This window comes from Oncorhynchus gorbuscha, linkage group LG19 (genome assembly GCF_021184085.1).
Source record: "Oncorhynchus gorbuscha isolate QuinsamMale2020 ecotype Even-year linkage group LG19, OgorEven_v1.0, whole genome shotgun sequence".
In the NCBI taxonomy this organism is placed as follows: Eukaryota; Metazoa; Chordata; class Actinopteri; order Salmoniformes; family Salmonidae; genus Oncorhynchus; species Oncorhynchus gorbuscha.
Genome location: NC_060191.1, coordinates 26,649,956 through 26,665,751, shown reverse-complemented (window position 1 = coordinate 26,665,751; position 15,796 = coordinate 26,649,956). Strand labels below are relative to the sequence as shown.

The 15,796-nt window shown below is 44.9% G+C and overlaps 1 protein-coding gene across 2 annotated transcripts in view; it reads right to left on the bottom strand.

The window, feature by feature from the left end:
* Window positions 1-14,012, bottom strand: part of LOC124005438 (sodium/potassium-transporting ATPase subunit alpha-3-like) — a 26,907-nt gene extending 12,895 nt beyond the window's left edge. Inside the window, exons 1-4 of one of the 2 annotated variants that reach the window (XM_046314705.1) lie at window positions 13,770-14,012; window positions 13,543-13,636; window positions 876-995; window positions 347-406 (exon numbers count right to left, since the gene is read on the bottom strand). In XM_046314705.1, the coding sequence (XP_046170661.1) occupies window positions 347-406; window positions 876-995; window positions 13,543-13,548 (186 nt within the window). In that variant the 5' untranslated portion in view covers window positions 13,549-13,636; window positions 13,770-14,012. The remainder of the gene's footprint in view (window positions 1-346; window positions 407-875; window positions 996-13,542; window positions 13,637-13,769) is intronic. The other variant, XM_046314706.1, reaches the window with a different exon arrangement.
* Between the last annotated feature and the right edge of the window lie 1,784 nt (window positions 14,013-15,796).

Genomic DNA, 15,796 nt, shown 5'->3' with positions numbered 1-15,796 from the left:
TAATGAGGCTTAAAATGTGTTGTCTTTACGTAGAACATTTTCAACCGACTCAAAAAGGCTGTAACGTAGTAAGGATAACTATAAGATTATAATTGAGATTTATATTATTATATATAATTTATAAGGGGTCTTGCGAAGTCTTAGAAGGCATTAAAATGTTGCTCAAACTGATCCCCTCAAACAAACCGACCGTGTGGCATGAGTGAATGTAAAATAGTAAAACACCACCACCTAGTGGCCTAGTAGCGGCTCTGTCAGTGACACAGCAGGACTCGGCAGGACATCTCGTATCTCCATGGTACAACATAGACAGACCTCTATGGGACAGTACAGTAGGAGGAGTCACCTGGACAATGTCGGTGTTGAACTTCCTGCAGCACTCCTCTATGGACATCTTGTGTTCCGTCTGAAAGGTAGAGAGGGAGGGAGGGAGGGAGGGAGGGAGGGAGGGAGGGAGGGAGGGAGGGAGGAGGGAGGGAGGGAGGGAGGGAAAGAGAGAGAGACAGAGAGATAGAGAGAGAGAGAGAGAGAGAGAGAGAGAGGGAGAGCATATGTATGTGTATTTGTGTGGGAGAGAGAAACAGAGAAACATTGAGAATATGCCATAAATATCATAACAATGAATTTAAAACAAACTAGGAGGATTTTGACTTAATTACTATCATTCACTTTAAGGTCTTTTTCCAAACTATTTAGAGAGTGTGTGTTCCAGTTACACATTGACTCTTGGGGGGTACCCTGACAGTATTCGATCAATATTCATACTCTAACTTACGGAGAGGCATATGTTAGTATTTCAATAATAGTTATGGGGGTGCCCAGCGTGCCCCTTGAGTAGGGCAGAGTGTGTGTTCCACTGTGTGCCAGTCACTTACAATCGGTACTTCTTTCTTGAGTTCATCCATGTCCTTCCCCTTCTTGTTCTTCTTGCTGGGAGAAGATTTGCCATCTTTATCCTGCGAGGTAGCAACGCGGTAACTGTCCGACCGCCCATACTGGGCGGGGGGGACAGTAAGAGAGGGGGAAGGGATTAGGGGGGGTACTTTCACTATTATTTAAATAGAAACATGGTTAAAGCACCAGACACAACAGATGGGGAGAGGGACTTCATTATTTTCTCTGATACCCATTTGATCTTCACAAGAGATCACAGACAGAAGGATCAAACGACCGTCTGGCTTTACTGCAGTGTCTGTCTCATCTCGGGGACCCGCTATCAGTTTGTATCCACTGGCCACCTGCTTCATTTGTCATTTATGTCAACAGCGACTATTGTATGTTCTCCACAATCACACACACACACACACACACACACACACACACACACACACACACACACACACACACACACACACACACACACACACACACACACACACACACACACACACACACTAGCTGGTGGTGGGGCACAGAAGCCCTGAAAGAGAAACACAGTGCAGATACAGTGCATTCTCTCAGTCTTCAAAACCTCTAATGATTAGATATATATTTTTAAATTGAACCGTTATTTAACTAGGCAAGTCAGTTAAGAACAAATTCTTATTTACAATGACGGCCTACACCGGTCAAATCCGGACGACGCTGGGTCAATTGTGAGCCGCCCTACAGGACCTACCAATCACGGCCGGTTGTGATACAGTCTGGAATCGAACCAGAGTGACGCCTCTAGCACTGAGATGCGGTGCCTTAGACCGATGCGCCACTCGGGATCCCCTAGATTAGATGAATAGCTATTCAATTAGATTGGATACATCAATGTGACTGTGATGTGTTGAATATGAAACAGTTTGGCAGACACACACACATGCACGTACACACACACACACACACACACACACACACACACACACACACACACACACACACACACACACACACACACACACACACACACACACACACACACACACACACACACACACACACACACACACACACACACACACACACACACACACACACACACACACACACAGACAGATGTCTCTCTTCTAGAGAGCACAAAGTGTTGCATTAGCTCAAGTTTATACTAACGGATGCTCAAATCAATACAGAAGCCCCTGACCAGAGTCCCTCAGTTGACAGAATGAGAGAGAGAGAGAGAGAGAGAGAGAGAGAGAGAGAGAGAGAGAGAGAGACAAAAATGGCTCCCAGGAGGGTTCTAGTGGAAAAGCCACTCATTGACACAGCCAACTCATCAAGGAAACTGACCTTGCTGCAGGATCAATACAATCAGTGATGTAATGAAGGACCAGAAGGGTTAAAGGACCACAGAGTCCAAAATACATCCAAAAGGCAATCTGTCTGTCTCTTACCACACCCATCACCCTTAATTAAGAAAATGTAGCTCAATCTTTCTCATCCATTCTGACTATATGGTCACTTTTATTTGTTCTAGCATCATCATCAAGTGACTGTACGGTGTCGCGTTCAAGGAAACACAGGGGAGCCCCCTGGTGGCTATTGTCAAGATGACATGCTCTAACAAGCTTGGCATACTGCCTAGGTTGGACTGGGTTTCAACTGTGTTACTGCTTGGTTGGAACAAAAGCCTGCACCTACACTGGCCTTCTTTGGGTGTGGTTGACACCTACCTGTTAATTTATTCTGAATAATAAAGGGCAAATACACATTCAAGTCAAGTTTTTATTTTTGCCCTGGTCCATCGCAAACCAAGTAAATAGCCTATACCGAGCTAAACACACATGACCTAATCTCCCACGCCCTGATAAACACACTTGACTGACGAAGTACAATGCCATGAATGGGTGAGTAAACCTGCCACTGAAAGTCCCAGTGCTTAACGCGAGTTCAGTTGAGAAATTTGAGATGCCTAGAATCCTCCACGTGTAAAAGAGACCAGTCTTAGTGGTTCATTGTGGTCAGAAAGGTTTGAGGAGGATTTATAGTGAACACTGCAGGTCTCCACTCTGCCCCTGATTTACAGTAGTAATACTGGAACACAGTAGAGTGAGTCTCCCTTGAACACAAACTAACCCTGAGGAGATTGGTTCAAACAGTCGACCCGAACACAACTCCCCACAAAACAACACACAAGTTGACTACAAAGTGCACAAAATCAACCTTCCCACACACACACACACACACACACACACACACACACACACACACACACACACACACACACACACACACACACACACACACACACACACACACACACACACACACACACACACACACACACACACACACACACACACACACACACACACACACACACACACACACACACACACACACACGTGCGCATGTGGATGTCCTCAACCGAGAATGTGAGTGAGCTCTCGCTGCAACAAGACCAGACAGGCCTAGAGAGCCGAATGCAGAACAAAGGAGAGACTGATAGAAGAGCTACTCATGCTCTTTGAGATTGGCCTGCCTCTGTGTGTGTGTGTGTGTGTGTGTGTGTGTGTGTGTGTGTGTGTGTGTGTGTGTGTGTGTGTGTGTGTGTGTGTGTGTGTGTGTGTGTGTGTGTGTGTGTGTGTGTGTGTGTGTACTTCAATATAACATGCACATTAAATACTCTAGTTGGCTTCGAGATAAGCATCTTTAGCCAAACAGTGTAGGGTGGATATTACAGATAAGCTAACAGGTCTGGGTTAGGCACACAAGGTGTGGAGTTTCTAGCTAGGCAAGTTTTTCAATGGCTAACACTGAGTGGGCCATTGAAATGCACTTACATTGTACATCGTTAGGTCTGACAGCACACCTGCTCATTACGCACCCGCGCGCGCGCACACACACACACACACAATTTAGTGCTAATACAAACACTGGAAGAGCGGAGACAGGTGAAACAGGCATTACAAGAGAGGGCTGGACAGAGAGAGATGAATGAAAAAAAGAGAAAGACAGTGATGGGGCAGATGGAAAGAGAGACAGCAGTGGGAGAGAGACAGAGAGAGAGAGAGAGAGAGAGAGAGAGAGAGAGAGGAGAGAGAGAGAGAGAGAGAGAGAGAGAGAGAGAGAGAGAGAGAGAGAGAGAGAGAGAGAGAGAGAGAGAGAGAGAGAGAGAGAGAGAGAGAGAGAGAGAGAGAGAGAGAGAGAGAGGGAGGGAGGGAGGGAGAGCTCTTCTCTCTCACACCACTAATTAGATATTGACCACTATTCTTTGTCTGTTGACTCAGGCTGTGTATATCAGTGAGTGACAGCGTGACTGGGATCCCACTCTAACAGATTGTTCTATAACCCTGTAAAACAAACAACCCCACCTGCAGGGTCGCGGCCTGACAACCTGCGACCCAGAAAGTGGATGTTGGCCCTTTACCGTGTGTGTGTGGTGGGGTTGTTAACATGCGTGCAGGCATGTGTGTGTGGGCTAATGCCACTCTATCTTTCATGACACGCAAGGAACAACCCGAGCTTCTCCTTTCACCCACAACCCTCAAGCTGTGTGGCAAGATTTCTTCATTGTGGTTACGAGGTCACGACCATCGCCTAGGTTACAAGCAAAAACATTTAGAGGGCGTCGTTTTGTTCCTCATTGTTCAATACAACATGTCATCTGTCTGTCTATCTGTAGGTCTGTCTGCCGGTCTGTTTCTACCATTTGTTGTTGGGGCGAAATGCAATTCAATGATGTTGTTTCAGAGAAGAAACAGAGACTGCAGGCTGAAATTACAACCACTAGCTCTCACACAGGCGGACAGAGAAAGACAGACGGACCTACTGACAGACACAGACTGGAGGAACTGGTGTCGGTGACTTAACAACCAGACAGATGCTACAGTATATATTACCTGCATCTCCTCCACACATTCTAATCTTTTCAAGTAGAAGACACTGCCCGGAAACAAGGAAGACAGGCACATTCACTTTGGAGCAGATTACTAAGGCTACTAGCGTGCTAATCTACCAGAGGATCGTAGAACATCATTGGGTGTGTGTACACTATGTTTGAAAAGAAGAAACGAGAAACATTCTATCGATGTCATGCTGCTGTGGTTTGTCTGGTTCTAATGTTCTGTTCTGGTTTTGTCCCGTTTTTTTCCCGGAGCTAAGCGCCTGGTTAGGAGGTCACATTACCATGGAGGTTGGCATGGTGACCGAGGCTTAGTGGTGGGCGGTGGCCTTGTACTGTAGGATCCCCCTGATCTGATCGCTCAGTTATAATTGATGCCTCGGTAACTGGACATTCGAGGAGATAGCCAACACGTCTGTGTGTGTGTGTGTGTGTGTGTGTGTGTATCTTTATAAAAAAGAACAAGATACCTTCTCATATGCGCAAGCTATAAGCCTGCCAACAGCTAGGCAGAGGTGAGTCATTGTCGAGGTGGCTACAGTCTGTCTGTGCAGCGAGAACACGCACTGCGGCAGACAGAGAGAGTGGGGGGAGGGGGGGGGGGGGTAATAGGAACTGAGAAGGGAAAAATAGGAGACTAGGAGGAGATATTAAAACAGACAATGTCCTATATGTAATGTTTTCTCAGTTATTAATCAGACTCATTCGTTCTGAAGTGAAGTGAAAACGGGGCATGTTTCATATGTGTTGAACACTTGCACACTGCAGTGAACCACAGTAGCCAATACCCTCCATCAGGAGCATGCCAGTCTGTCAGTCTGTCTGTCTCGGGCACACAGGCTTGGGCATGCCCCCCTAACGGTGATGGACCTGCTTGGGCATGAGGCGTGGCATCCCAGCCTCTCCTGGTATGCATGAGAGGTGAGGGGTTTCACAAGAGGCGGGAAGAAGTTGCTTTGTTTGGGTTTCCGTTTTAGGGAACCTACAAAAGGGGAAATAGTAACTATTGCAGGAAAACAGTTTGATTGTGTGTGAATCTTGAATTGACTAAGACGGTAGATAGATTTCTCCACACTTCCTGAAATAATTTCTATAAACCTCATTACCTTGAGTGGTTCCCAAATTACACCCTAGTCCCTATGAAGTGCAATACTTTAGACCCATACTTTTCCTAATGTAGTGCACTACTTTTGATTGTGCACTAATGTATGGAATATGGTGCCATTGGAGACAAATCCTCACGAACTGTGCCCTGTGTGTGGTGAATAACAACACTTTATAAGTGACAGTATCTGGCTGTATCATGGCTGTGCAACATCCTTCTCCCAATATAGTTTGATCATCTCTTGTAAGCCTATCAGGCCAGCCATGACCCACATGACACTACTAGTTGGTAGGCTGATGTGAAGGGATCCTAGCCAATGGGGAAGGTGTGGGGGCGGAGGCTAGTGATGGTGACAGTTATATGTCCATTCAGTCCTGCTGTGAATAAACTGAGTAAATGTATTTATTGGTTTCTTTTCGTTTCGATAGGAGATGAAAATGCAATGAATTAAATGTGATTTGTTGATGTAAGAATCTGCATGTACAGGTTGTGTTATTAGATTTGGGATGGGATGGGGTCACAACAAATTATTGGGGGGGGGGGTGGCATCCCTAGAAATTCTGGCGGAAAAAACGTGACCCCCCCCCCCCCCCCGCTGAAAAAGCTGGAATATCACTGCTTTAGGCCTTTATATGAACTATATACTATATGGGAGTGTGTACAACATTGTTGGGCATAAACTGCATTGTTGGTTAAGGGCTTGTAAAAGTAAGCATTTCACTGTAAGGTCTACATCTGTTGTATTCGGCGCATGTGCCAAATACAATTTGATTTGATAGGGACATCTGGTTCCAACAGCCCTGGGGTATAGGGCTAGGTAGCCACAGGGGGCATGGCCTAGGGGTAGGGGGGCTGGGCTGGGCTGGGTCGGTGGTTGGGCCTGGAGGCTCATGCTAGTAGGATTAGCTAGACTGATTGCTCTTGTCTTGATTAGACTACTGTATTGTACACCAAGTACAGTAACTCTCCCTGGCTAACTTCCAGTAGAGACGTTCTTCTCCATATTAAAGAGTGATCATGAAACGGGGGAAATCGGTGCATTAAGAACTATAGGAAAATCAAATCAAATGTTATTGGTCACATGCACATATTTAGCAGATGTTATTGCGGGTGTAGCGAAATGCTTGCGTTCCTAGCTCCGACAGTGCAGTAGTATCTAACAATTCACAATGACACACAAATCGAAAAGTAAAAGAATGGAATTCGATTGAGCAATGTCGGAGTGGCATTGACTAGAATACAGTAGAATACAATACAGTATATACATATGAGATGAGTAAAGCAGTATGTGAACGTTATTTCAACATTTTTAAAGTGACTAATGTTCCGTTATTAGTGGCCTGTGATTCCAAGTCTATGTATATAGGGCAGCAGCCTCTAAGGTGCATATCTAAAAATGGTTTCATATCAAGACACGTCTTGGTTGTAAAATACTTGGTGTTGCTTTTTGTCACAATGACAGTTAATTTCATTTCTGGATGCCCAACTTCTTCTCAAATGGTGATTTTCTTATTTTAATAAATATATAAACAGTGGTGGAAAATGTACCCAGTTGGAATCTAGTGAAGTAAAAGCAAAAGTTGTCAAAAATATAAATATACTGAACAAAAATATAAACACAACATGTAAAGTGTTGGTCCCATGTTTCATGAGGTGAAATGGAAGATCCCAGAAATGTTCCATACGCACAAAAAAAAACGTATTTCTCAAAAATGTTGTGCACAAATTTGTTTACGTCCCTGTTAGTGAGCATTTCTCATTTGCCAAGATCCCTTCCACCTGACAGCAGTGGCATTTCAAGAAGCTGATTAAACGGCATGATCGTTACACAGGTGCACCTTGTGACCACTCTAAAATGTGCAGTTTTGCCACACAACACAATACCACAGATTTCTCAAGTTTTGAGGGAGTGTGCAATTGGCATGCTGACTGCAGGAATGTCCACCAGAGCTGTTGCCAGAGAATGTATGTTTATTTCTCTAACAACGTCATTTTAGAAAATTTGGCATTAAAATTTTTGGCATTACCTCCAACCGGCCTCACAACCGCAGACAATGTGTAACCCTGCCAGCCCAGGACCTCCACATCAGGCTTCTTCACCTGCGGGATCGTCCGAGACCAGACGAGCCAGACAGCTGATGATACTGACGTATATCTGTCTATACAAAATCCCTTCTGTAAGGAAAAACGTATTCTGATTGGCTGGGCCTGGCTCACTAGGGGGAGGGCTGGCTCCCAAGTGGGTGGGCGTATCCCCTCCTAGTCACACCCCTGGCTGCGCTCCTGCCAGTCATGTGAAATCCATAGATTACGGCCTAATTTATTTATTTCACTTCACTGATTTCCTTATATGAACTGTAACTCAGTAAAATGGTTGAAATTGTTGCATGTTGCCTTTATATTTTTGTTCAGTAGAGTAAAGTACAGATACCTCAAAAAACAACTTAAGTAGAACTTCAAAGTATTTTTACTTCACACATTTTTACTTTACACCACTGTATATAAATACAGTTATATTACATTCAATTAAATTGTTTTGATGTTCAGAGGTATGGAATTCCAGCCAGACCCTGAGGTCATGACCTCTGCTTATAGCAGAAATTATACACGGAGTATCTATGTGCATGTGAACACACACACACACACACACCAAATGTCCTGTATCCTAATTTAGCTCTCACTGACAAATAATTTGTGTTCCCTTCTAGAAAAAAACAGCAAAACCAAAACAAAATCCCATCTTATGGCATTACCCCACCTGTCCTCCCCTACCCTCATCCCTTCATCCTTCCCCCATGCCCATCTGTCCATCCCCTGATCTGTTCATCCTGGCAGGCAGCTGTGCTCCAGTTTAGAGTCTGCATGTGTCCTTGTCTCTCAGTGTGTATACCATTCACCCATTGTGAGTGCATTGTCAGAGTTTTCTTTAGGAAAAAGTGGCGCACTTGAATGGCGAATGGGAAGCGCGCTTCAATTACCAGTTCAGAAATAAAAATAGTAGTTATTTTTAATCGTGGCCATCAAAACTGTTTTTAACATGCAATTGCATTTAGAAATGTTATAAAAGCACACGTTTCACTCCAGAAACAACGAATGAGCTGTTTGAGAATCTGTAACAGCAGCTTTCGCACTTGTCGGACAGATTTTTTCGCTCATAGGCTCTGTATCTGTATGTTGTGCGCTTGAGATAAACGACTAACGAAAATACTTGCGGCAATTTAATTCCATTAAATTATGCAAATGAACCTGTAGACCAGTAAGCATGACTGGTCAAATGCATTTACATCGACTGGTATTTCCATCGATGAAAAGACTAAAAAGCATTATCGGCCAAAAGTCGGCTAACGGATACCCTGGTGTACATGTACGTGGATGTGAGTGTGAGTGTGAGTGTGAGTGTGAGTGTGAGTGTGAGTGTGAGTGTGAGTGTGAGTGTGAGTGTGAGTGTGAGTGTGAGTGTGAGTGTGACTGTGTGTGTGAGTGTGAGTGTGAGTGTGTGTGTGTGTGTGCTCCTCAGTGAGAATAGCATTGTCTAGATTGGTATCGTAAATATTGAGTGTTTAGTGGCCCTTGTAGGGACAACGGTAGATTCTCTCTTTCTCCTATGAGGGGTTTCCTGAGGATATTCTGTGTTTAATGCAGATGATTTAGGTGACAGAGAACACATAGCAACTCCTGCTCTGTGTACTCTTTTGTCTTCTGGCCTCTGAAGTACTGTGTTGCCTGTGACACAGTCTGTGAAAGGAAATGTCATTTGGGCAGAATTGAGATAAATAAATACATTTAATTAAGCATTTCTGTATATTGTAATGAGACAAATTCAATTGACGTAGTTGATAATGAAAGGGGGAAGAAAACATACACACACACGCGCACACAAACACACACACACACAAAACAAGCTTGGGAGGACACTGAATTAGTAATGACTGTGTTGGCAGGGAACCCAACTCCCCTCTGTCTCTCACTCTGCAAACCCCCACTTAACATTTCCCGAACATTGCAGCAATGCTAACTAACCAGGCTGCCCTATCTTGCATTACAATCAATCAAATACTTACACAATACCCTATTACCCTACCGTAAGTTGCTCTGGATAAGAGCGTCTGCTAAATGACTTAAATGTAATGTAAATGTATCACCCTACCCTTAAAGTAGGTCCTTCTAGCTATGCTAGAAGACTAACATTCAAACCATGTCCTTCCAAATGACTCTTTAAGGACAGAACCCTCATGAATATCCCACTAGTACATTGATCATTAGTAGGATGCCCAGGACGGCTCGGTCGACATACAGTGCACTGCGCAAACCCTCCAGACTCAGCAGCAGGACACGAATGACTGCAGATGCAGTGGGGAGGGGAGTGAGCTAGCTACTCTGCACCAAACACTGGGTTGGGCCACAGCTACATCTACACTCTAAGAAAAAAAAAGGTGCAATCTAGAAACTAAAGGAGTTCTTTGGCTGTCCCCATAGGAGAATCCTTTGAAGAACCCTTTTTGATTCCAGGTAGAATCCTTTTGAGTTCCATGTGGTACCCTTTCCACAAAGGGTTCAACATGGAACTCAAAACAGTTCTACCTGAAACCAAAAATGGTTCTATTTGGAAACAAAAAGGGTTCTCCTATGGGGACAGTCGAATAACCCTATTGGGACCATTTTGTCTAAGAGTGTACCTTGTCCCATCATGACCAAGCAAGCCTTACCTAAATACCTACGCCCTTACCCTTTCCTATACCCGTCCTTGTACACCTGGCCAGTTAAGGGGATCGCCAAGTGTACACCTCTCTGCCACTGCAATGATTTATCTCCACACCACCTACACCAATATGCCCGTCCTTTATACTGTCTATCACTTCCCTTTCTCCCTTTCAATGAGAGAGATGATGGGGGATATCAAGGAGTGCTCCCTCATGCTCCTCAGTCCCTGTCCAGTGAGCTCTCCCTGATATCCCCCACCACCTCTCTGTATCCCATAGGGATGAATACCTATACCTCCCCTCTGTCCTGTCATCCCATCTGCCTCCTGTCTCTGTGGTAACCAATCCCCAAGAGCAGAGGCAAGCAGGGGAAACAGGAGCCATGGCAATGTGAACTCAGGTCATTATCCCACAACAGGATACAGCCCTCCCTCTCTCTCTCTCTCTCTCTACACTTGCAGATCAGTCACAACTCATCTCATCCCCCTCCCTCCTTCGCCCTGCACCCACCCCCCTCTGTCCTCCCCCTCCTTTTTCGCTATGGCTCATGTGTCTGAAGGTGAAATGTGTGCAGCCATCTTCACTTGCTCTCCTCTCCCATTTATTTTTTCTCACTCACTCTCTCTCTCCCCCCTCTCTCTCTCAGCATCATTAGGTTACCACATCACTGACTGTACCAGAGCAACTATACACACATTCACCACATCAGCAACCTTAATTGCTCACAATTGGTGTGACAAATGAAAAAGGCTGTCTGTCTGTCTGCCTGTCTTCAGTACCCCTGACACTTAGCCTCAGTGTTTGCTTGCTTCCTTACATCCCTTGGTAAAACATCCCTTTCTGCGTGACTCCCCGAGTCCGCCAATCACAGCTTTTTAAAGGGAATTTCCACTTAAAAGGCACCGCCCCCATTTTGACGCGGCAGCCTGCGGCCTTGAGGGCAGGCAGTTGGCAGTGCCACGGCACAGCGCGTCAAGCGCCAGATCGACTTCGCAGAATGTCTTGTATATGTTGTTAAATAATCATAGGGGTGAGATGGATTAAGGTAAAGAACATATGCCTTCCAATTATTTGAAAATGTAATTATTATCAGAGGTCCCACACATATTTTATTTGCGCGCCGGATGAGGACCCCCACCCCCTGTCTCATTTACACATAGGCTACACGGGCTGATCTAACTTTACCACGGAAGTGGTTCGTGCGTAAGCACCTTTTGCACTCCATCCCATTTGACGCAGTGCCTGTTGCTACGGATGATTCTCGCATCCTCATGAATAGCCTATCACCAACGACTGCTTCATTTATCGCCGCTCCACAGCAGACTTCGACTGGGAGAAATGCCTCCAAGGCCCACCCAGGTCATAGATGGAGATAGCTGATATCATTCGTGCCTGCTCTGTCGGTGTCAATCATGTTCGGTAACCGTGGGCGATCCAGCTTCATCAGCCACTGGGATGGTGTGGCATCATGTCATCAAATTAAATCAACACCCAGAACCGAGTCGGGGATTAAATCTTAAAGTCTCATATACTCAAGATAAATGATGAGGCAGAAATTGCGCAACAGTCCACAACAACAGTCGCAGCATCACCTCGAAATGTTCCTACAGAACTATTCATAGTCAAATTATTATTGGCTTTACAAAACAGTGAAAACATTGGTGTTATTATGGTGTTATTTCAATCGATACTTTTATTGAGACGTGATATTTTCCAAAATATCATCCAGCGCCGGGCCGCATCCCCCATTTGACGCAGTGAGGGAGTCAGAACTTCGTGTGCATTCTATTCACTTACAAATCCAGTCCCAAATGTATCATCACCCAGCATTCACGGGACATCTTTTTAATATATCGTGTGTATTCACTGTCAACGATTATCGCGTCCCTGTTGTCACAAATTAAAGGGGGAAAAAGTTAGTGAAGCGCTTATTCCCGGTAACCGCATTATGACGCATGGGCCACCGAGGCTTCAGTGCGCTCAGGCATCGCATACCATACCGACATACGCAATGTCCTCAATAGCCAGGTAGACTAGGATAGGGTTTCCTATGTTACACTAGCTGACTATCGTCAAATGTTGCGTAGAAGTAGTTACCTGCACTATCGCAGATTTAAAGAAGTAGACAATTAGGTCGCGATGATGCGAGGATAATTTACATGGGCAATAGGGGGAGGGGATACTGTAATCATGCGCCCATTCGAATACACAGCCACACATTCTAAAATCATCAAATACAGGCTAATAATAATGGCAGGTGAATAACAGAACATTGTGTCTCATTGAAATCCCTCAGTGACATGCCAAGTGAAACCTATACGCAGTGGTCTCTCTCTCTCTCTCTCTCTCTCTCTCTCTCTCTCTCTCTCTCTCTCTCTCTCTCTCTCTCTCTCTCTCTCTCTCTCTCTCTCTCTCTCTCTCTCTCTCTCTCTCACGAGAGCCGGCTGTCAGAATAAACCGATTACCATGGCAAGGTTATAGACAAAGTGTCACGATATGCCTAATATAGCCCATCGCCTATATTAATGCATATGGCAAACCCCTGAATGAGACCATTCAATAATTTTTTTATCACTAACTTGTTCGTTCCATAGTGTATGAGAAACAAAGGAAACAGCAGCAAATTACAGTACATGACATTAAATTATTCCATCAGTAGATTCTGACCAATTCATTGTCAATTTGAAACCTTACAACTGCAGTAGACATTACAGAGAGCTGTTTTGTGCCTGCTCTAGCCTACTTGTCACATCAATTTGTCGCAGTCTATGAGACCGTAGACTATATAGCCTAAAAAAAATCCGCATTGGAGTCAATGTCACTCAAATATTTCCAGAGGAGAAAAAACATGACACTGCAGTATGGTGCCCTTCCCCGTCAGCATCTGGGGTTTTAAACAGTTTTCGAGGCATTTGATAACTTTCATGCATCAGTAAGGCAGTTGTAAAGTTGGTAGACGCCGGGCTTACCCCCATGTTGGCGCAGTCAGGCTTCTCTCCTCAGGTGATGCAAAGCTTGAGAGGTGTCAGCCCCTCAGGTGGAATTATATCAAAATGGTATTGCCTTTTAAAACGTAAGAAAGATTTGTATTCAGTTATTCAGGTAAAAACGAAAGAAAGCGACAAAGACGTCAGTCAAGCAAATTTCTATAAAATAAATGGGTTAATTGATTAAATAAACAGATTGTGTCTCTAACCTCCAAAAGGTTACAGTATTTTCCCCCTCCACCTAAACGTCTTTCAAATGAAATGTTGCGGTCTCAAGCAGAGCATCACGCGAGGATGCGGGTCCTTCTCTTGCGCTCTGATAGTTGCAGTAAAAGACCGGTGAAACTAAGAAGCCGCACTGCTCTGGTTTTTTAGGATCTCCCTCCGCGGCTCTGTTGGCTGCCGCAGTACTTCCTTCTCTACACACTACCACTCCGCCTATGAAGAAGCGCCGGTGGGTGTGAGTGATCGCAGCGCCCCATTCTAGCAAAGCTGATAAACCATGGACCTCGTAAACCCGCCCAATGACCACTGAATTGACCAATAGGAATTCTGAGCAACTATCTGATGACAGGCAATCTAGCCAATCGTCACAAGTATGTAACACTGGCCAACAGAAGGCCTAATCTGCCCCTCCTTCTTTACTGCAGAATTCCAAGGCCGTTGGCCATCAGCATCCTGAGCCCCTAGGCCGAAATGTTGTCTAAATGGACATACAAGGTTAGATACTATTGTCGTGCTTGTCGTGTATTCATGTAGCTTATCTATGTTTTATAAATTGATGGCATTGTGTGCTGTATTGCACGTGATAATCACCGTTGTCTTTCTGGTCGTGTAGGTCACTGCACTTCAATGCCTCCCCTCGGCCTGCAATTACATAGCAGACGATGGAGAGAATAGGCTACACTGATAGAAGATAATAGACCTAGGTCCTGTAATTAAGATGTCACAAAGGGCTTATACAGAAATCAAGCCTAAAACTCCAAAGAGCAAGCGATGCCAATGTAGATGCACAGTCATGTAGATGCACAGTGGCTAGAAAAAAAACTCCCAAGAAAGGCAGGAGCCTAGAAAGAAACCTAGAGAGGAACCAGGCCAGTCCTCTTCTGGCTGTGACGGGTAGTATAGAATCGAATAATATTTCAGAATAATATTTCCGATATCAGACAGTAAGTATGGATAGGCTGTGACTGGTCTCACACCCATCGCGCAGACAGGCAGATTCTCTCCATGTGATAGTCTATGCCTATTTACTGTATGGTGTGTGTGTGTGTGTGTGTGAGATGACATATGTAGACGAGAAGAGTTCAAAACAAACAACAAAACTAACAACCGTCAAAATTAGAGTGAGAGATTATCAGTGGTGTCCAACTGCAGCTGGGTTAAGCAAACCACTATCTGCATGTCTGTTACAGATGTTGTATGTCTGCTTATCAGGCAGACTACACCCATGCACCTACGTCTTCTTGTTGAAGTAAAAAAGCACTCTCTCTCTCTCTCTCTCTCTTTCTCTCTCTCTCTCTCTCTCTCTCTCTCTCTCTCTCTCTCTCTCTCTCTCTCTCTCTCTCTCTCTCTCTCTCTCTCTCTCTCAGAGAAAGAGTGAGACAAATAGACAGAGGTGTGGCACCATGAAGTACGCAGTATGAAGTTGCTAGAAGTGGAGCGAGAGACAGAGTGAATGAGAGAGAGAGAGAGAGAGAGAGAGAGAGAGAGAGAGAGAGAGAGAGAGAGAGAGAGGCCATGAGAAAGGAGAGAGACAGAGAGGAACTGACAGAGAGAAAGAGACAGCTGGCCTACGTGTAGAAGTGAGTGAGTTGCCATTGCAGGTACACGTATGTTGTTTTACCCCTATATGTATTATAGTAAGTGGAGAATGAATGCTGCAGTACACAGGCTGCACGCAGCGTCGCGGCGGATTTGCAAAGGAAAGCACACAGTCACGGTTCACCTTCCGACTGAGATGCATAGCACTGCTGCCTCCACTGCCCCCTCACAAGATGTCTGAAAGGATGACCAGAGGGGAAAATAACCACCAGAAATAAAGCTTTGACAAGGGTTAAATGAAGGTTATATGTCTTATTAACAAGGTGGTGTCCCAATTCATTCCCACTGATCTTTAGATGAGGGACGCACTTGACATGACACAGGCCCAGTGTCAGATGAACTACCAGTGGAATAACCTTTGTAGCTATGCCATTTCAGAATGCGATGTACTGTCTGTCCTTGTGGTGATACT